Raw genomic sequence first — 22,915 nt, forward strand, 5'->3', positions numbered from 1 at the left:
GCCCGACTCCTTGACACTGACTCACTGGTTTAAAAGAGTGTACAATACCCCCTCTCTCGCTGTCCTGGACTCTAAGGGTCACTCAAACACTCATTAGTCATCACTGTCCTCTTCATTAGTTCTGTACCGGGAACCTTTAAGAGCATGTTTTAATGATGCACCTTTATATTCCTATTTAAGCAGCATTTTGCCCAAAGCACATGCTTACGCAGTTCAGATGCTCTTTATACTTCTTGTAACCTACTTTAGATTTATTGTAGAAATAGAACATTTCTATATGTATTAGTTTTTCGTGGAAAATTCTTTCAGATGATTATGCTACAACTACAGTTGCAGAAGTCATAATAATTGCTGTTTAAAGGGTAAGTTCACCCAAAAAATGAAAATTCTGTCAGTATTTACTCACCCTCATGTTGTTCCAACCCCGTAAGACCTTCATTCATCTTCGCAACACAAATGAAGATATTTAAGATATTAAGATCGCTCCTGCATACTAGTCCATAGGCTTCTTGAGGGAATGACTCTTGCTGGCATCGAAAAGTCATTAAAGACATCATTAAAATAGTCCAAGTGACTACAGGGGCTCAATCTTAACTTTATCAAACGACGAGAACACTTTTGTGCGCAAAAAAACAACAAAAATAACGACTTTATTTCAACTATTCACTTCCTTCTCCATGGGCCTGTAGTCAGTTAACGTAGTGTTATTGCGTAAAGCTACGTCACACGTAGGCTCACTATTGGCCGACGCTGGTCATGTGTGATGCGTGTGAAGTACAATAACAGAAGCTTACGCTATTAAACTAGTAACCTGACTCGCGCAGAGGGAGAAATAAACAAATAGTTGAAATAAAGTCGTTATTTTTGTTGTTTTTGCGCACAAAGTGTTCTCGTCGTTTGATAAAGTTAAGATTGAGCCCCTGTAGTCACTTGGACTATTTTAACGATGTCTTTAATGACTTTTCGATGCCAGCAAGTGTCATTCCCTCAAGAAGCCTATAGACTAGTATACAGGAGCGATCTTAATATCTTAAATATCTTAATTTGTGTTGCGAAGATGAACGAAGGTCTTAAAGGGTTGGAACAACATGAGGATGAGTAAATACTGACAGAATTTTCATTTTTGGGTGAATTAACCCTTTAATCTAGTATGTTAAAATATGGATTTTAAAACTTCATTATTATGATTATGAAAATAGATAAATCAAGATTTTTTTAACATTGATTCGTATGTGAATGCAGATCTTTCAACCCGATCTCACGGGAATTCGTACGAATTTTACGAGTTGGCTAATTCGTAACAAATCGACCTCACTCGTACGAATTAGTACGATTTTTGCTAAATCGTACAAATTTTACGAATTGGCCAATTCCTATGAATTCGTACGAATGACCTACCCCTGACCCCGCCCCTAAACCTACCCATCACGTGGGTTTAGACAAATCGTACGAATTCGTACGATTGAGGTCTGATGAATTAGCCACTTTTTAATCACTCGTATGAATTCGTACGAATTGATAGCGTTGGATCTTTCGATCTGCTTAACATAATTATATTAAAGGTTAAAGGTAGGGTTGGCAATTTCGGAGTGGCTAGCGATAGCGATCTAGTTTTGAAAGCATGAGATCCCACCCTCCCTTCAGAGTCTCCAAAGCCACGCCTCCTCCAAATCACATGACCACTCGAAGCAGAGTCTGCAAAGGGACACGAGCGTTGAATTACCTCATGTCTCAAAGCTCATAACTTTACAATATTAATGAACGTAAACAACTTACAGTGCTCTAGTTGCACCGCCTGACTGCTGCAGATTCATTTCAGCGTTGATAGTGTTGACATAGAAATGCATAAATCCGAGTCTGAGGACGTGAACAGCTTCGGGTAGAACACTCTGAAAAATGCTGGGTTGTTTTAACCCAATTTTGGGTCAAATATATGGACATTTACATTTTTAAATGACATTTTTAACCCAATGTTTGAATTGAACCCATATTTGAACCCAAAATTGCATTGAGTTTGCGACATTTTATTGACCTTTGCCGGTGTCATTATTGAATCCTTAAATTTGGATAATCACGCTTTTAAAATTAGTTTAAGCCATATTCAAAGCTAATATATATGTGTTTACTTTATTAAACTGACTAGAGATGTTTGTTTCGTTCTTGTCATTGGAGAACGACTTCAAAATGCTATTCAACGTTTGTTCCAATGCAAATACCAGTCACACAAGAATATTTCTGCTCCATCTCCTTCTGTGGCAGCCATAACCCATCAATTCCACCAATGCCCATCAGCAAGAATGAATTATGTCTCTGGGAACATGGGTCATACCATAATGCTGTACTGATGCAAGCTGATTAAATCAAGCAACACCTTGGGATGTAGACGGAGACGCCACCCCCCCGCGCTCAGGTCCATGTCGTATGATAGCGGCTGATGAAGAGCAAGAAGAGACAGACGACAAGAGTAGCCATTAGCTTTGCGCTTGACATTTTGTTCCTTTTTGTGTTCATACGGATTCACACGTTTGCCCTCAGAGCTTCATTTAATAGATGCTTTTCAAAAGCAGAACTAATCTGCTGAATGCTAGTTAAAATCATCCTGCTTGTTAAAACATTTTGAACATTTTAAGTAATGAACTCAAGCTTTCTTGCTGAATTTGGGAGTCTCAAACATGGTTTTAAATGCTTTGAAGCTTTTCCAGTACCAGTTCTGGAGGCTACATTCATTTCAAAAGGCTTTGAAACTATCAGACCAATATTTCCAATTCACAGTATTACATATTGATGAGCTTACGAAACAACATGAAACATATATCACCATACGCTTTAGTGTAAGACACCGTAACAAAACAAAACAAAAATCAGTAGAAAGAAGTTTTTAGGATATTTACTTCAACCCTAAAACACATTATTTCACATGCACTTATCATCGTTGTAAACCCCACGTTTAACCCCTGGTAGAGAAACGTTAAATTCAGAAGTGCTGTTAAACCCTGCATTGCGGCGCCAAACTTGCATGAAACAGTGTGGTGTTAGAATGTTACAGCCAGACGCTTAGCAACAGAGAACCAATCACGTGCCTCATATTCAGCCACAGGAAAAGGGGAAAAATGTCAAATGGTGATGGAGAACATGTCTATTGGTGTGAAGAAGAGACCATTTCATTCTTACCTTTATACTGTAGTCCAAGTTCAGGAAAAGCTTGATTGCACAGTCGACAAAACATGAGGATGTGCAACGCTGGAGCCTTCATGTAAACCGGCCGAATGCGAATTCATCCAATCAATGAGAATAATAAAAATATGCCAATAAGAGTGTTATCCCAGGGTTTAGGAATGTTCAGCATATGAATACCCAGGATTAATCGTTAACCTCGAGTAGTGAACAGTGCGAATCTTATGGAAGCTGGTTTCTGCCAACTGAATAAAAAAATAATAATAATAATTGCGAATTTTTATTTCACAACTGCGAGATATGACGTCAGAATTGTGAGAAATTAAGTCAGAATTGAGACTTTTTATCTCACAATTCTGACTTTTTTTCTCACAATTGCGAGTTTATATCTCAAAATTCGGACATTTTTTCTCATAATTGCGAGTTATCAGGCCAGTTCTAAGAAAAAAAAAAGACTTTTTCCCCCCTCAGAATAGTTTATATCTCACAATTCTGACTTTATAACACGTAATTGCGAGTTTATATCACCTAATTCTGACTTTATAACACACAATTTCAACTTTATATCTCGCAATTCTGACTTTATAACACGCAATTTCAACTTTATATCTCGCAATTCTGACTTTATAACACGCAATTTCAACTTTATATCTCGCAATTCTGACTTTATATCACGCAATTCTGACTTTATAACATGTAATTGCGAGTTTATATCACCTAATTCTGACTTTATAACACGCAATTTCAACTTTATATCTCGCAATTCTGACTTTATAACACGCAATTTCAACTTTATATCTCGCAATTCTGACTTTATAACACGCAATTTCAACTTTATATCACACAATTTCGACTTTATATCTCGCAATTCTGACTTTATAACACAATTTTGACTTTATATCTTGCAATTCTGACTTTATAACACGCAATTTCGACTTTATATCTCGCAATTCTGACTTTATAACACGCAATTTCAACTTTATATCTCGCAATTCTGACTTTATATCACGCAATTGCGACTTTATATCTCGCAATTCTGACTTTATAACACGCAATTTCAACTTTATATCTCGCAATTCTGACTTTATATCTCACAATTCTGACTTTATATCACGCAATTGCGACTTTATATCTCGCAATTCTGACTTTATAACACGCAATTGCGACTATATCACGCAATTCTGACTTTATATCTCGCAATTCTGACTTTATATCTCGCAATTCTGACTTTATAACACCCAATTGCGATTTTATATCTCGCAATTCTGACTTTATAACACGCAATTTCGACTTTATGTTTCGCAATTCTGACTATATCACGCAATTCTGACTTAATATCTCGCAATTCTGACTTTATATCTCGCAATTCTCACTTTATATCTCGCAATTCTGACTTTATATCTCGCAATTCTCACTTTATATCTCGCAATTCTGACTTTATATCTCGCAATTCTGAGAAACTCGCAATTGCAAGATAAAAAGTCGCAATTACCTTTTTTATTTTTCATTTAGTGGCGGAAACAAGCTTTCATAGAATAATGAAACGTGATGTGGGGAAAAAAAGTCCTTAAAAATTGGGCTCACAAGTATTTTACCTGTATGTTGAATAACTCACTGTGTTATGTTTTAAAGTTAGATTAATTGTTCAGTATATAAACTAAACGGATGATGTCCCGGCAGAACATTACCATTACAAATTTCTCTTTTTTGTGCACGGTTTCTTCTTTAATCAACACAAACATCTATGGTCAGAAACATTTCACACAGCATGTTGATCCCTGAAAATTGCCATTGTGTCTTTTCTGTGAACGCAAACATGATCTCGGAATGGGGACGTAGTAACATTGCTGGGATCAGACTAAAAACATGAGTCTAGTAGTGTTAGACTTAACTGTGATGATCAGAATAAATTAAAACAATTGTTGTTTTGGGGATTTTAATGTATTCTGTGTAATTCTAATGTAGCAGATAAATCTGTGACACTCATAATTGGACTAGCCAGAGCAGTTTAATTCTGTTAGAGATGAGAGAACCGTTTTGATATAACATCAAGTAGACTGTCAGGCCGCTTCTGCTGAATACGTGTCCCATTCACATATATCAAGGCTGAGCTCGCCGTTTCTGCCCAGACCTCAATGTGCCTCACCGAGTTATGCGTTAGCTTATCCCGCATACGTCCCCTCTAACTGGTCACGTCACAAATCCAACACACACGGCTCGCTCTAATGGGAGCAGAGGTTACACGGCAGGCAGCAATTATCACAAATGGATGAGTTCAAACCGACTGAAAGACATTTGATTAAAGCCCTCCTAATGACGTTCGTCAGGGCCTAGCTCTAGGAAAACAGAAAGGATCATCTCGAGTCCCTGCGGAAACTTCTGATGTGATGAGTTTGAGATTGGCAGATGTGGCCGTCGCTGAAGCTAAAGCTAATGCAGCGTGAATTCTGGTTGTAGTCTTTTCCTGCCAAAATCCCACACCACCTTCAGATGAGGAGTTGCTCAGCACCAGCCGGGCTGGTCTCTCTGACTCTGCCAGCCAACTTTCATCCGGCTCTTTATCCTCAATGCTATGTTCCTGCGTTATAAGACTTGAAAACATGTCTTTCTAAGCAGAAGATTACTTGACCATTCATATTACGTATCCTTACGTGGGCGATGTTAATGCGGAAATCAATACATGTCGTAGAAATCTCAAGGACTTTTGTCTGTTTTAAGCTTCGTACCTCTTTTACAATAAGGATATTGGATCGGATTTGTTGTCCACGACCAAATGTTCACCAAAGAACCACTAATCAGGGTAGTCCGTATATGTTATGACACAAAGAAATATGAAACATATACAGAATTTGTGTTCATTTTACACATTGTCTTTGAAAAAAAGTGCATTCTGATGTTTGGATGTCTGGCACAGTTGTTGCTCAATGCTGATAATCTCAAAAGGCAAATATGAACGGATTAATAGGTTTAGCATTAGCGTGCACAGCCTTGTTTTGCATATTTGTTTATAATATAACAATTTGTATTTTCCTTTATTCCTCTCTCAGGACACAGCACTGGATCCAGGAGAGGATGTGGCGCTTCTTTCTGTAAGCTTTGAAGATGCTGAAGCCACACAGGTCTTTCCGAAACTCTACCTATCTCCCAGCATTGAGCAGTGAGTGTTTTCACCCGTTTCCATCCGAGGGAAAATCATTTCTCCCGGGTCAAACTGAAAGGGATAGTTCACTTTGAGATGAATTTTTGGTATGTTTTAGCTTACCTCAAGGGCATCCAAGATGTAGGTGTCTTTGTTTCCGCAGTAGTTTCATTTTTTACATTTTTAGGTCAAACCGTTTGTGTCTGTCAGTCATATAATGGAGGTCTATGGTCACCACCTCTAAGAGCATGCACAGTGAAGTCCAAATTAAACATGATTTAATGACTCGTAAATGTAAGTACACATTGATGGCCTAAGACACGAAACGAGCGGTTTGTGTGAGAAAACGAACGTTTTATATCGTTTTTACCTCTTTTTTTAAGGATTTTTCTCCATAGAGTGGACTTCAATGGGGTCCAATGGGTTGAAGGTCCAAATTGGAGTTTCAATACAGCTTCAAATGACTCTACCTTTTATTGTGATTACGTAATGTGTGGCACATCACAGTGCTAGTGCAAGATGAGTATTTGTGGTTAAATGGCAGAAGGCTTGGCTAAGATAAGACCCTTATTCCTCGTCTGGGATCGTGTAGAGACTTTGAAGCTGCAATGAAACTGACCTTCAAACCATTGATAACCATTGAAGTCCACTATATGGAGAAACATCCTCGAGTGATTTTCCTCAAAAAAACATTTGACTGAAGAAAGAAAGATATGAACATCTTGGATGACATGTTGGTGTGTAAATTATCAGGACATTTTAATTCTGAAGTGAACTAATCTTTTAAAGAATAGGCATCTGCTTGTGTGTTTTTCAGCGCTTTTCAGACTGGGAATAGAGGAGCTGCGATGTTAACCTATTCTATTAACGTAATAAATCAAATAATGAACTTTTAAAATAGCGTTTTATGACCCCTTTAAAGGGCTAGTCCATTTTTTTATTGCCAGTAGAAGCGTGAAAGGCTTGTAACTGTTGCTTGTTAATTGCAGATGGTATTTTTGGGGGTGGACGTTCTCGTTCTAGCGTTTTATTTCCTTAAAGGACTAGTTCACTTTTAAAAAAACTTTTGCTGATAATTTACTCACCCCCATGTCATCCAAGATGTCCGTGTCTTTCTTTCTTCAGTCGAAAAGAAATTAAGGTTTTTGATGAAAACTTTCCAGGATTTTTCTCCATATAATGGACTTCAATGGGAACCAAACGGTTCAAGGTCAAAAAGAAAGTTTCAGTGCAAACTGTAAACTGTTCAAAGGGCTTTAAACGATTCCAGACGATGAATAAGGGACTTATCTAGCGAAATGATTGCTCATTTAAAAAAAAAAAATTAAGTTTTATAAGCGCATCTGTGATGCGCGTTCGTGACTCTCCTGTTCATCAAAATGAACAAATCTTTTCCAGAGTCAACTTGTTCATTTCGTTCGTTGAATGAACCAAATGACACGAAAAAAAATTGTTCATTTTGATAAACGAGTTCGAACGTCACGAAACAGAGTCACGAATGCGCATCACAGAACAGAGCAAGGCGAGCATTTGTGCTTATAAAACTTAAACTTTTTTGTTGTTTTTTTAAATGGCCGATCGTTTCGCTCGATAAGACCCTTATTCATCGTCTGGAACCGTTTAAAGCCCTTTGAACAAGTTTGCACTGAAACTGTCTTTTGGACCTTGAACCATTTGGACCCCATTGAAGTCCATTATATGGAGAAAAATCCTGGAATGTTTTCATCAAAAACCTTAATTTCTTTTCGACTGAAGAAAGAAAGACATGGACATCTTGGATGACATATCAGCAAAAGTTTTTTAGTTTTTTTTTAAAGTGAACTACTCCTTTAAAAAGCCATTATAATGGGCTTAACTTAATTTTAAATGTCTCAGTGTCTCAATGAAACAGAAGTTGAAGTCATAATCTCTGCTGTGGTGTTTGTCAGAGTGAAACAACTTTATTAAACAACCGAAATATAGGGATTTTGATCATATTCAAAACATTATTAATACTTCGATATTAATACACAGACAGTGTGAGGACTGCTTTCCGGCTCTGTGTGCTGTTAGTTAAGAGATTGAAGCACATGACTCATGACACACCTTATCCAACCGCCAACTAAAGACATCACTTCCTCTTCTGCTATTTACTTCCTGAAATCCTGGAGGAATTGAGAATCGGTCAGTAAAAAAATATGTTCTGTTTACGCAAGAGCCGTTATTAAAGGGTCCGCGCTCAGTTATTGATGAGACTTGCAGAACACGACATTGCTGACTCTTTTCTAGAATTAGTTTGATGTCGTGCACCATAAAAGAGCAGAGGAAGACTCATCCGGTCCTTCACGTGACCTTGCTACAGCTCTTCAGGAATTCGTAAATGATCAATTGTAATAGAAGAACGAGAACTGTCTTGTTTTCTTTGCCCCTGGATGCATAGAGCTCTATAGCGAGTGCTCAGTTTTTGAACGCCCTTGGTTCTGAAAGTCTGTTCATTTTCTCGATTTCACCCTCAGAGCTCATAGTAGGTCTGTATTAAAAGGTTTATTCATTCTCACTAGCAATCGATTTTCCTCTGGACTCCTGGAATTGCGCTCTTTTAAAGGGTTAGTTCACCCAAAAATGAAAATTAAGTCATTAATTACTCACCCCCATGCTGTACCAATTTGTGTACTTCAGAACACAAATGAAGATATTTTTGATTAAATTTGAGAGCTGTCTCACTACCACATAGACTGCCTAAGGGACTAGCACTTGACGGCCCAGAAAGTCAATTAAGAAAATGAAAAACGAGAATACTTTTTGTGCGAAAAAACAAACAAAAATAACGACTTTATTCGACTATTCATTTTCTTTCTTGTTGGCCTGAAACGAGACTTCCTTAGATTTCCACGACGCATGCGCGAGAACTGAACTGAAGTAGTTGAAGGAGATCGCAATTCTCGCGCATCCGTCGTGGAAATCTAAGGAAGTCTCGTTTCAGGCCAACAAGAAAGAAAATGAATAGTCGAATAAAGTCGTTATTTTTGTTTGTTTTTTCACACAAAAAATATTCTCGTCGCTTGATAAACATATAGTTGAGCCACGGTAGTCACTTGGAATATTTAACCATTTTCTTCATTGTCAAGAGTAGGGTTGGGTATCGAGAATCGAGTATCGATTGGAACCGGGATTAACTTTTCATTTTTCCCGGAATCGTTCAAAAGTTAAAATTTCGATTCCTAGTTTCGATATTCACAGTCCGCCGAGCGGAAGAAGAAACCGCTGAACAACACCAATGAAGAAGCGTCTACCGGAAGTGTTGGCATAACCACGCGAGTCGAACATGAGTAGCTTACGTCGGCGGTCCAAAGTGTGGCTTCACTTTTCTAAAAATAACGAAATCTCGGCAAAATGCAAAATTTGTGACAAAAGGAGTATTTTTACAGAAGGAGTATTTCCTTCAGAAATGCCGTTGGTTAGCAAGGTTAGCTACAATTTTTTGACCCTTCCTCTTAAAAGAATCGGAATCGAGAATCGTTAGGAACCGGAATCGAAACAAGGAATCGGAATCGGAATCAGAATCGTTCAAATTCAAACGATACCCAACCCTAGTCAAGAGCTAGTCCCTTAGGCAGCCAATGTGGTAGTGATCCAGCTCTCAAATTTAATCAAAAATATCTTCATTTGTGCTCCGAAGACGAACGAAGGTCTTACGGGGTTGGTACAGCATGGGGGTGAGTAATTAATGACTTAATTTTCATTTTTGGGTGAACTAACCCTTTAAGCTGGGTCTAGAGGTGCATCGATAAAGTCTGATTGATAATTGAAGATAAATATGCAGTATAAACTTACAGTCTACTTTCTCAACCATGCCCCCAGTTATCCTGACATTTCCCTCTGCCCCGTGCAGTGCGCAGAACACAAGGTCACTTCTCAGAAGGAATGGAGGAGACTTCAGCGTGACTTCACAACAGATAGATCTCAATGGGCAAGGTCTGCTAATGCCAGCCTCTGGGTGCCTGATGATTTTTTTTTTTTTTTTTTGTCTTTCATTCTGTGCTGTCCTCCATCCACTCAAATCAGCACAAACAAGCCCGTTTGTTTGCTCTCCAGCCATGTCAGCTTCTATCTGTCACGGACACGGTCTCTCCACCCCGTTATATTAGGGGGGTTTGGGTAATGCAGGACCACACAGGGTTGACCTTGCCTCCACACATGCACATTAACAGTTCAGACTAGGGCGACTCAGAAGGGACAGGTGGGTGGGCGTATATGTGTGTGTGACTGTGGGTGATTTATTTTTTATTTTTTATTTTTTACAAAGGTAAAGCCAGGGGGACAAAACAACGCGGGGAATGTGGAAACTGTGCTCCTGAGGACATACCCAACATATAACGAATGCTAGAACAGTGGCGCGGTGTTTTTGAAGCCTTTTGCACAGATACAACACACAAACTTGTAAACAGACTTTTTTCATGCGTGGGTGGATGTTTATCAGACTTGCACCTGAGTTGAGTTGAGTTTGTGCCGATTGTACTTCTGCACACGTTTGCTGTGCCGCCGGCTCTGGTCTGTCGTTTTACCTTTTGGTAATGTTGGCTAAACTTTAGCAATGTCAATACAATAGAGTTGCTTGAAGTTTAAAAGAGATAGTCCAACCAAAAATCATCATTTACATGGTCTCGTGTCATTCCACACCTTTCGTTTTCAATGGAAAGCAAAAGCAAAGGCTCGTTTTCAATAATAGCATTGCATCTAGGCAAGGCAAGTTCATTTATATAGCACATTTCATACACAATGGCAATTCAAAGTGCTTTACATAGAAGAAATTAAAATAATCAAAAGAAATCAGAATAATTAAAACAGTTTAGAATAAAAAATAAAAATTATGATAAAAATAAAAATCTACTGTATATTTCAAGTCTTTTGGAACCATAATACCTTGAAATATAAGTTCACACCAAGACGATAACTATATTGGTGGACGATATTGTTCGTTTTGTCGCCTGTCGCTTTAAATGCTCGAACTCTTTAAAGCAGGATGGGTTCTGATTGGCTGTCAATGTTTTTTATCGTTCATCGGCTGGAAAAAAAATCATTCTGAAAGTGATTCCAACGATATCGTTTCTCTGTTGTTATAATTATAGTTGAGGTGTTTATATGTAGAACGATTTTATTCAATCAGTTTTAAACCCTAACGGTCAAAATAAGTCATTGGTTTGAGTAGGACAAACTTAAATTCAAATATATTTTATGAGTATTTAGCACTTTCTTTTTCTTTCAAGTTCACAGAACTGATATATTTTAAGTAAACTGAATTGTTTCATTGTTTTGAGTTTTATGAAATTATTTATTTTGATTTAGACGAACTTAAGTTTTACTGAAATGGCTGGGATATCTATTTCCCAGCATGCTTTGCTTTGCTTAGTGGTTCGTTGAGGCCCTGCACTCTAAAAATGCTGGGTTGTTTTAACCCAACTTTGGGTCAAATATGGACAATCAATGTGTGCTTACATTACGAGTCATTAAATCATGTTTAATTTGGACTTCTCTGTGCATGCTTTTTGGTGGACCCCCTTAGCCTCCAGTGTATGACTGATAGACAACAACGGTTTGACTGAAAAATGCTGCGGAAACAAAGACACCTACATCTTGGATGCCCTTGAGGTAAGATAAAACACACCAAACATTAATTTCAAAGTGAACTATCCCTTTAATATCAGGTTTAAAAAGGGTCTTAGCTTAAGATTCCCCAGAAGAAGGAAAGTCACAGACAGGGTTTGGACCGACACGAGAGGTGTTGGGTGAAGTATTTGTTTAAAGGAGCCCAGCAGCACACGTGAGGAATCCCCTGCTTCCGCTCTCACCCAGGCTGGCACTGAATCCATCTCCTCCAGCCAGCCAGCCATTCGGCCGTCCCTGCGGCCCGTCACTGAACAGGAGAGCGAGTGAGTGGGACTTGAAAGAGGAGAGCGAGAGAGAGGTCGAGCTGAGTGAAATAAAACCCTCCCAGGACTCCTTCCCTCTCTCTCACACACACACACACACATGCAGGTTTACCCAGCGTATCGCTCTCGCAGTGATGGCCACTCTCGACTCCCACACAGCAGGCTGTGTTATTATGACTGTGAAGTGCTCACTGAGTTTGACAGTGGACTTCACATCTCCTTCAACATGCGATGGTGCGAGATCCACTCCTACACATTCTATAGTTTGACAGAGCGCCGAACACTTCTTTTCCCTGTTTACACCCTGTTTTCGATTGCATTTCTCTCTGTTTAGAAGTCGGTTATGCTTTGTATGATTGTGCAGCTTGTTTGCATGTTTTCTCAAGTGTTTATTCTGTTCTGTTCGTTGTTCTTGTGTTTGTTAAACTGTTTTCTCCTTGCCGGTCTCTGAAAAACACAACAGAAACCATATCAGTGATATATCTATATTTACACTACTGGTCAAAAGTTTGGAATTATTAAGTAATAAGTAAAACATAAATAATGTGGGGTTTTTTTCTTTCTTAAGCTCACCAAGGCTGCACTTATTTGATTAATAATACAGTAAAACTGTAATATAAAATCTCAACATTTAAAAAAAAAAAAAATACAATTTAAAATAAATGTTTTAAAATGATTCCAATGAAGGTTCAGCAGCGATTATTGCAGCTTTGTCAGTGTCACATGGTTCTTTAGAAATCATTGCATAATGTTAGCTATTATTGGTACTCATTTATTAATAATGATTGTTTTTATTAATAATAAGATAACTATTACAGTTTTAATACTTTAGTGGAAATCAGGATTCATTTTTTTAGGGTTTTTTGAAGAATATATATTTTTTTATATGCACTTATGTGAAATATAAATCTGTATTATCCCTCACTTTTGATTCATTTGCTTTTAACTTTTTTTTAAATCACAGTTTCTAAGCTGTTTTCAGCATCAAAATCAGAAATATTTCTTGAGCATTATATCATCATATTAGAATGGTTTCTGAAGTTCAGCTTTGATCACAGGAATAAATGACATTTTACAACATATTCAAAGAGAAAACAATAATAATATTTCTCAATATTACCGTTTTACTGTATATTTTTGATCAAATACAAAATGCAGCCTTGGTGAGCATTGCTCTTGTTGACCGGTACTGTATAAACCACTTAATTAGCTGACTGATGACTATATTCAAGATATGAAGAGTTCAGATGCAAAAGCCTCTAAATGCCATTTAAAATTTTCTTCTTTAATGATCATTTTTATCAAACTTGTATATTTAAGTTCAGTGATTTCACTTAAATGGCAATGAAGATTACCTATTAATTGTTATTTAAGTAAAATTACTGAACTTAAATATACAAGTTTGATAAAAATCATCATTCAAGAAGAAAATTTCAAATGGCATTTAGAGGCTTTTGCATCTGAACTCTTCATATTTTTCCATTCTCACACCATTTATTTGACCTAGCTTGTTGTATATTTTCAATCTGTTGGCTTCTGTGAATCCCTGTATATCCTCAGACAACTTCAGTTCAAGCTTGTAATTCCATAATCTTGCTTGCTGCCGATATTTTTCTTGGTTTCCCTTTAAATAGCTATTAAACAAATATCCCGCTCCATCCTATTCCGACAGACACGTTCTCATCTACCCTGCTGGCGTTATGCCTGTTCACGATCTCAAAATTAGAATTTAAAACATTGATGCATATCTTGGGACCAACTCTGACGGGCAGTTACTAATGACCTAGCAACCACCCCAAAAGCACATAGCAACACCATAGCAGCAAGGTTTGCATGGGCACGCATCACTCACATCAGAATCAAGCCGGATCTCCATAGAGATGCTTCCCTATTGTCATCGTAACACAGCAACAACATTGTGTTATGACTGAGCCCGATGTGGATTTGACAGCTGAATAGGGTTTGAGTGGCGTCCCTCATCATTTCCTGTTTCTGCAGTTAATAAATAACACGTCTGCGCATTAACATCTCTAAACAGTCTGTGAATATACTTCAGGAGCTTGATGGATGTGAGTGACATTTACATGCTTGTATATTGCCAAAGACTGTTTCAGCAAAAGGTAATCTAACTGTCAGTCAAGGGCATTGTTGATCTAAACCCGATTGACAGAGGATTCTAGTTGCTATTCTTCGTATGTTCAAAGAATGGAAATGTTTCATAAGTGAGTATATTATAATCTTCCTTCGTATTCTATTAAAAGATGTCCTCCCGTCTCTCTTATTTGTTCAGCTGTTGCTAAAAGGACCCTCCAACCAAAATAAGCACTAATGGAGCTTCTCTTTCTCATACTCTTCATGAACCCGTCATGTGATCTCACCCTTCATTGATCTAGAGTCCTATCTATTAGTGCGGCTTGTTTTTCTCTATTCACTCATCTGATCATGTGGAAAGCAGGGCAAGAATGTATTGTTCAGATTTCTAAGGGTGTGTTCACACTCGGCATGTTTGGTTCCTATAAAACGAACCCTGGTGCGATTGCTCTGTTAGTGCGGTCCCTAAAACGGACAGAATACCTTTTTCCCATCATGCCCATCACAGTTCAATACAGGTGCGTCTCCTCACAGCAGAGCGTCGTTGTGTGTGTGACGGAGGGATTCCTGACACTGTTTTATCTCAGCTCAATCATATACCATCATACTTGAATTTAGCATTTATCTGTGTGAACAGGGATCGTTTTGACAGAGAAATTACTGTAAAAAAAAAAACTACAATCAAAATATCTTTTTAATTTTAAAGGACTTTTTAAAAAAAAACTTTTGCTGATGATTTACTCACCCCCATGTCATCCAAGATGTCCATCTCATTCTTTCTTCAGTTGAAAAGAAATTAAGGTTTTTGATGAAAACATTCCAGGATTTTTCTCAATGGACTTCGATGGGAACCAAACGGTTCAAGATCCAAAAGAGAGTTTCAGTGCAAACTGCGAACTGTTCAAAGGGCTTTAAACGACTCCAGACGATGAATAAATCACATTTTTTTTAAAAATAACAAAGTTTAAGTTTTATAAGCTCAAATGCTCGCCTTCCTCTGTTCTGTGATGCGTGTTCGTGACTCTCCTGTTCATCAAAATGAACAAATCTTTTTTCCAAGTCAATTCGTTTACTTTGTTCGTTGAATCAACCAAATGACTCGAAAATAGATTTGTTCATTTTGATAAACGAGTTCGAACAGGAGAGTCACGAACGCGCATCACAGAACAGAGCAAGGCGAGCATTTGAGCTTATAAAACTTAAACTTTTTTATTATTATTTTTTTTAAATGAGCGATCGTTTCGCTTGATAAGACCCTTATTCATCGTCTGGAATCGTTTAAAGCCCTTTGAACAGTTTGCACTGAAACTGTCTTTTGCACCTTGAACCGTTTGGACCCCATTGAAGTCCATTATATGGAGAAAATCCTGGAATGTTTTCATCAAAAACCTTAATTTCTTCTCGACTGAAGAAAGAAAGACATGGACATCTTGGATGACATGGGGGTGAGTAAATTATCAGCAAAAGTTTTTTTTTTTAAAGTGAACTACTCCTTTAATAGAAGACTTAACCCAACTAGTAAAGTAAAACAGCAAGCAAATTCCCAGCATTCATGGGAACTCCAAGACTGTTGCAAAAGCGTGCCAGATGGCTCCTCTTCAAATCGTTTGAGAAAATGCTCAGTGTGCAGACCTGTAATCTTCTTCACTGGACTACTTTTAAGTAGCTAAAATGTAGGAGCTAAAATATTTGTGCTCGCAGTCATTCCCATATTTCCATTTGTTGTTTCTTAGTTTTGATGACTATGTATTATTATTGTAAAATGTGTAGTGTCAGATTATGGAAATGGCTTGTCCATGTGCTTCACACTAAGGGATGCTCCAGATAAACACAGAGGAGTGTTTAGGGAGTGATCCTTGAAGATCAGCAGCTTTATGGTCTCACCGAATGCTGACCTTCAGAAACACTCAATGTTAGCAAAAACTGATTTTGCTGAATGAGATAAGCGTCATGTTTTTTCCTATCAACAAAGGTGAATTAAAACGTTTCATATTCACTTTCATATTCAAAGCCCCGTCTGATTGGACCAGCTTACCTTGTTCCTTAAAGGGATAGTTCACTTTGAAATTAATGTTTGGTGTGTTTTATCTTACCTCAAGGGCATCCAAGATGTAGGTGTTTCCGCAGTAGTTTCAATTTTGATATTTTTAGTCATTCAGTCATATAATGGAGGTCTATGGTCACCACCTCAAAGAGCATGCACAGAGAAGTCCAAATTAAACATGATTTAATGACTCATAAATGTAAGTACACATTGACGGCCTAAGACACGAAACGAGCGGTTTGTGTGAGAAAACGAAATGTATTTATATCGTTTTTACCTCTTGTAACCACAAAATTATTTTAATCTCTTCCTCTTCTCTCAGTGCACTTGGAGGGTCTTCGGCATTACATATCCCAGCATTCCCCAGTGGAGGCTGCCTCATTGACTACGTGCCTCAAGTGTGCCAATTACTCACAAACAAGGTAAAGAACAATCTCTACTGTTTATCCGTTTGTGTGTTCCTTCGTTTAATTACTGAGATTGCAGAATCAATCAGGTTACACTGTAAGTGAAGTGTGTGTTTGTGTATAGTACACTGCTAAGTTCATGAACATGTTTGCATGAATTGCATGCATGTGTACAATACATCTCTGGTCAGTTTTGACAAGGTTATATGACAAGTGGAAATAGAAATGTGACTGTCACTGGCCTGAGGAGTCACTGACATTGCTCTCCCCTGACATCTCTCCTTCAGTTCAGCCCCGCTCCTCATATCCACACAGACAGCATGAATAATCAACCCTTCCAATCTTACACTTCATGCCCCTCCAGTGGCCACCCGCTCCTCAGGACACACTCGCCTGACCTTAGGTCACGCGTTAGTCTAGTCGAAAAATGACAAAAGTGACAACAGAGGAATTTTCTTGCCCCCAGTTTAAGTTAATACTAAACAAATCCGATTCATACTGTAAAAAAATATTGTTGGTTTAAATTAAAAAAGTAAGTAACCTGGTTGCCTTAAAATTTTAAGTTGAGTTAATACAATGAAGGCGATTCATTTTATCATCAGAAACTCAAAATAATAAGTTATCTCAACTAAATAAATTATTTAAATTGATTAGACAAAAAAAAAAATGTTGTGATAACAAATCTTGAAAATATATTTTTTTACAGTGTGGTTCATGTTATTTTCAGATGCCTATTTTGTGTTGTAAATAGCTCGAAGGATCGTTTTAAAACACAAATTAAGATATTTATTATGAAACCTCAGAGGTTTACAGAGATAAAGTACTAGAAACATGGACTTGAGTAAAAGTACAAGTGCTCTATCACAAAAGTGACTTGAGTAGAAGTTAAAGTGCTCTTTAAGCACCACACTTAAGTAGAAGTACTAAATTATTCACCATTTTTTGTACTTAAGTATTGCAAGTATTGCAAAATTCACTACTTAAGTACTAAAAGTAAAAGTACAAGTATTATGTCATGTAATTATTAAAGAAAGCAGTCAAAAGTATGATCTAGCAATCAAATAAGGCGCTTTGGCGGGATACAAATTTGCTTTGGCGGCCATTGCAGGACAACCCCTGCATTAGTTGTCAATGTGTGTGTCAATCAATACCATTACCCTATTAAACTGGTGTGTGATTTAGACAGCATGAAAGCCAACTTGCAACGAATGATTCGTAAAATTTTTACATTAAAAAAAAATAACATTAAAAAAATATCGAAGTAAAAGTATTAAATTCACCAAAAATATCTACTGAAGTAAAAGTAGAAGTATGAGAAAAAAACAATACTCTAGTAGAGTACAGATACAGCAGTTTAGTACTTAAGTAGTTCTACTTCGTTACTATACATCTCTGGAGGTTTATGTCCCTCCATTAAAAAGACAGGCTAACCAAACTATAAAAGATTCAAGAAAATCATAAAGGCGTCTAATCCACATTAATCAAACAGTTCAATCCAAAGTTTTGTGAAGAGGCTTTATATGATCAGCAGATTTACATATAGAAACACATCACGTATGGTAAAAACGAGCTCAAACTGGTGTGCATGAACCCACGAACAAGCTTCTGTGTATACCTACATTTAATCTGTTCATCGAGTGATTCATTCATGAATTCATTTGAATGACCTTTTGAATCTTTTCATTTTTGGTTGCCTGGAAGTTTAATCTCTCAGGTTTCATTAAAAAAATACCTTAATTTGTGTTTTCAATTTAACCAAAGTCTTATGGGGTTTGATAGGAAACGAACTCAAAAATGACCGATCACTCTCGAATATTACCTTTCATGCAGTGATTAATATAGCTGTTTGTGAATGTAAAATGCCTGCGAAATTTTTAAGATCAAACTCGTTATTGTCCCCTGAAAGAAAGAATTGATTCTGAACTGCCGAAACGAGTCGTCAGCAATTCTGTGTTTGATTAGGAAGACATCTAAAGTGTGCATACACTAACTCGTTACACTGTGCAACGAAGAGTTTTGCAATGCATGTGCTTTTGGATTGCATTACACAATTGAGCGTTGTGCACTGAAGAATAATGCTTGCTTTCGCATGCTTTTCCACACTACAACTAACTTTGATGTGTAACTGAAGGGAAATAATTGCATTAGTTGTTGCATTTGTTTGATGAAGAGAAATCGTTGCATTAGCTTCGTTTAAAATTCGTTTCTTTGCAACTAACATATTGTGGCTTTACAATGCATACAATAACTAACTTGTTCGGCAAAACTGGTTTTTGGATTCATTGGGAATCACTGGCATACATATTTATTTGACTATTTATAGCGTCACAGCAGCGTTGTGCACTCTTAGAAGAAAAGGTTCTATATGGAACCTTAAGAGGTTCTAAAGCGTATTTGGAACCCCTAAAATGCAATGCATGTGAATGATCACAAAATTCAAGATATGGGGGTTAAAAAATGCAATTAATCAATATCAGACGAAGAGTGCCATTTCAGTTATCATCTTCCAAAAATCTGCATGATTAAAATGGGATATTAAGTTACTACAACAGTTTAATAAACAATAATTTATTAACAAAATGTTGCAGAATAATGTAATATAGAATGAATAATAGCCTTTGTGCCAAAAGGCTTCTTTCTTGTCATTATAGAAGCTTTTTTAGCATAAAATGTCCTTTGGAGTTGAGTAACCCTATGCTAAATATATATATAACCCTTATTTCTAAGATTGTGTGTACTTCTGGCAATTCATAAAGAATCATAAACGTTTAATGATCAATGGAAAAATCCAATTGGGTTTTTGTCAAGAGAACCAGGGTGACAATGATATTATTATTATTGCGGACCAAAACTGAAATCATAATTCACTGGTAATCTCGGTTCAGATATTGCTCCGGTTTCATGACCTACATTATGTTTGTGAAAGTCATGCTATTTTAACAGATAACACCTTTGTCAGTAAAACAGCAACGCGTGGTGTTTTCTATCTCGGACTGAGCACACAGACGCCGGAAGCTGGACTCTGAACTGTTGTAATGGAGCAGGTTTAGTGGTGATCTCACCTGTCAGCATCTCCCACGCTCCCCGTGTGGGTGTAGAGTTCACTGATCCAAAGTTCCTGACACTCCTCCTCTCAACAATCCAGGCTTAGAGAAACAAAAAGAGCAAGTGTGCGTGACTTTTCATTGATCAGCATAATGTTTCTCTCAGATGTGGGTCTTCTCTGAGTCATGAAACAGAGATCAGCGTTGATTCTTACATCACACGTCGTACACACCAACACCTGAGCTGCTCTCCTCCTGATCTCACCTATGAAAAACAATTCCCAACTACACTATCTAATCTGATCTAATAGATCAGCGCTGGAAAACAAAGACTGTAGTTCAATTCGAGAGAAATTGATTCACCTTGTTGCAGTCGTGACCAGATACACAGGTGTTGTTTCTCACACGGAAGATGCCACTTCGATTTGTGTACAGTTTTCACTCAACATCTCTCTCCATATCATTTTCGTGTACTATTTTGATAAAAATGTTACAATAATAAGTTAAATTGAGTAGCTTTTACAGAAAAAAGAACCTAAAAACTAAAAAGGAAAATGTATTCATTTAAATAATGATTCAAACAAGTAAACAATGACAAGTCTTGGAAATACAGGTTTGACCCACAAATAAAAAAAATACAAATACAAGTCATCCCAAATCTGTATGAATTTCTTTCTTCTGATGAACACAAAATAATATATTTTGAAAAATGTTGGTGACCGAACAGTTGACGGTAGCCATTGACTTCCATAGTAGAAAAGAACTATACGTTTAAACCCATTTTCATCTCTCTTTCCACAAATAATTCCATATGTCGTGTGCGATTTTGTCAGTAAAATGTCAAAAATCCCTAAAAATGAGTAAAGCAGATTCCAAGTCCCTTTACTAGAAACTTCAGTCTATCATCTAACCTAATGTAAGCAATGCATGCGTTTCAAAGACATACAAACGCATACACATACTGAAGGAACCGCTCATCATATAACATATTTTCCTATATCCACCTTATTCCTACGCCCCATGACGCTTTGCGTGAATTAAGGGTGTAACTTCCATTAAGCTGTAAACAATCAATGAAAGGCTCGCATAAACGCAATACGTTAAAAAAAAAAAAGTGTCACAATGAGATGAAATTAATCGACTCACCCTTCAACCATCAAACATTAAAATAAAATGTAAAAGTGTAAAAGAATCAAGGTACTTTACAGACCAAAAATAGCCTCATAAGCGCGAGTCTTTGGTTAAATATCACTGTAGTGGGCAAATATATTGTATCAAAAATGTTCATTAACTTCAGCATTATGTGTCTATATCAAAGTGATTTTCGTCATTTTGACAGATTATAAATTGCATTTACACTGTAAAAATGAATATGCTTTATCTAATCAATAAAATTGTGGCAACAGATTACAAGCATTGAAGGAATTAGAATTGAGTAGCCTAATAGTTAATCAAATTGACATTCTAATTAATTCTAATTTGTACAATTTAATTAATAATATTGCTTGTAATATGTTGCCACAATTTTATTGATTAGATAAAGCATATACATTTTTTCAGTGTACCTGTGAAAACAAACCTGGAAAGCGACGTGAGGATTTGAGGAGAATAACGACAGATTCCAGCGAATTATTAATGGAATATCGTGAATATAATTCGGGAGAACAAATGTGCCGTATATGGTGTCATTTTTCATACTTTTACAGCGGATTGCAAAGGAAAACATAAAAATCATCATGAGGAAAAGAAAGCAGCGACTGAAAAGGGCTCTTGCCATAAATACTCTTATTATAACACGTCACGTTAAAATACCAAGTATAACGTTATTCTCATGACATCTGAAAATAAATCGTGAAGGAAAATTGATGACTCCTCCAGTCAAACTGATGGATCAGCTTTATTTTAGGGCAACCTTGATTTGAAATGATTCGTTTTAGTCTTTTTGAATGGACGTTCCGCAAACCGGAAGTGCCGCCTATATTTCAAAACGCAGTTAAGGTCGTCGGGAATAAGGTGGATAGAAATGTATCAGTAATAAAGTAAAGCCCTAGATATGCGCTAGATATATATACAATCACCATACATCAACTGATTATGAAACACAGTTTTTTATTGTTGTTGAAATTGAACATTGATTCCTGTCATAATCCCTGGCCTGCATCACTTCATCACTGTCTTGACGTTATGTGTAAGAGAACCACAATGGAAATAAGTCCTGGACTTTATTGTGTTTTAATCCTCGATTATATCTTTGATGCCTTTTGTTTTTATGTTTTAAGGCTTAATTACATTAAAAAAAAAAAAAACCCCAAACCATTCTCCTTCAGACAATGTCAATTTGCATTTAGCTCTTTTTCTATCAATGCACTTTCATTTAATTCTCTTTTTTGTCGATGTTTCTCTTAACTCAGGTTCAGTATGTCATTCAAGGATATCACAAGAGGAGAGAATACATCGCTGCCTTTCTCAGTCACTTTGGAATGTGAGTCCGAATGTTTTACCTTGATTTATCTCTGTGACATTTGGAGAAAACCACATTCATTTGGCAGACATTTAACGAATGAGAAAAACACATGCAACGTATCAGAAAATGAGCCTAATACGTTAGAAGTGTTATTTCTTATTTCAGTATTAAACCAGAAATTGCACACATTCAAGTTATTATGTAAACTTCTAGTGCTGTAGAAAGCTAAAAGTGATGATTTTGGTACAGAACCCTCCGAATCGAGACAATGAATGAATAAACCTGCCCGTGCGAGTCCAGGCATGTACTGGTAACCAGTAGAGCTGCTCACCACGCCCCTGTGATCATGAGAAATTAGTTACCAACACTAATTCCCTTTTTTTTTTCTTAATTACGGAGAATAATTCTGCTTCTAATCTCATAAACAAGTACAGACAGTCACTTTATAATGGGCTGTAATACACACGGCACCAAGATGTCTCCGGTATATTAACACACCTTAATACATTGTCAGACAAGGCAGTCTGGCGAGAGCCACAACCTAACACGTTGATTTATTAAAGTGGTGTTAATGTAGGCTATTATGGGAAACTTGCTTTTGGGGATTTAGTAGGGCAACTTGGGCATTGCATTCAGTGCGGTT

The 22,915-nt window shown here is 37.1% G+C and overlaps 1 protein-coding gene across 1 annotated transcript in view; it reads left to right on the forward strand.

Moving 5' to 3' along the window:
* The window catches only part of babam2 (BRISC and BRCA1 A complex member 2), a 99,836-nt gene that overhangs the window by 72,595 nt on the left and 4,326 nt on the right, over positions 1–22,915 (forward strand). Inside the window, exons 7-9 of the mRNA XM_039653466.2 lie at positions 6,222–6,331; positions 16,680–16,779; positions 22,220–22,290. Coding sequence (XP_039509400.1) covers positions 6,222–6,331; positions 16,680–16,779; positions 22,220–22,290 — 281 coding nt within the window. The remainder of the gene's footprint in view (positions 1–6,221; positions 6,332–16,679; positions 16,780–22,219; positions 22,291–22,915) is intronic.

This window comes from Pimephales promelas, chromosome 15 (genome assembly GCF_988280905.1).
Source record: "Pimephales promelas chromosome 15, fPimPro1.hap1.1, whole genome shotgun sequence".
Classification (NCBI taxonomy): Eukaryota; Metazoa; Chordata; class Actinopteri; order Cypriniformes; family Leuciscidae; genus Pimephales; species Pimephales promelas.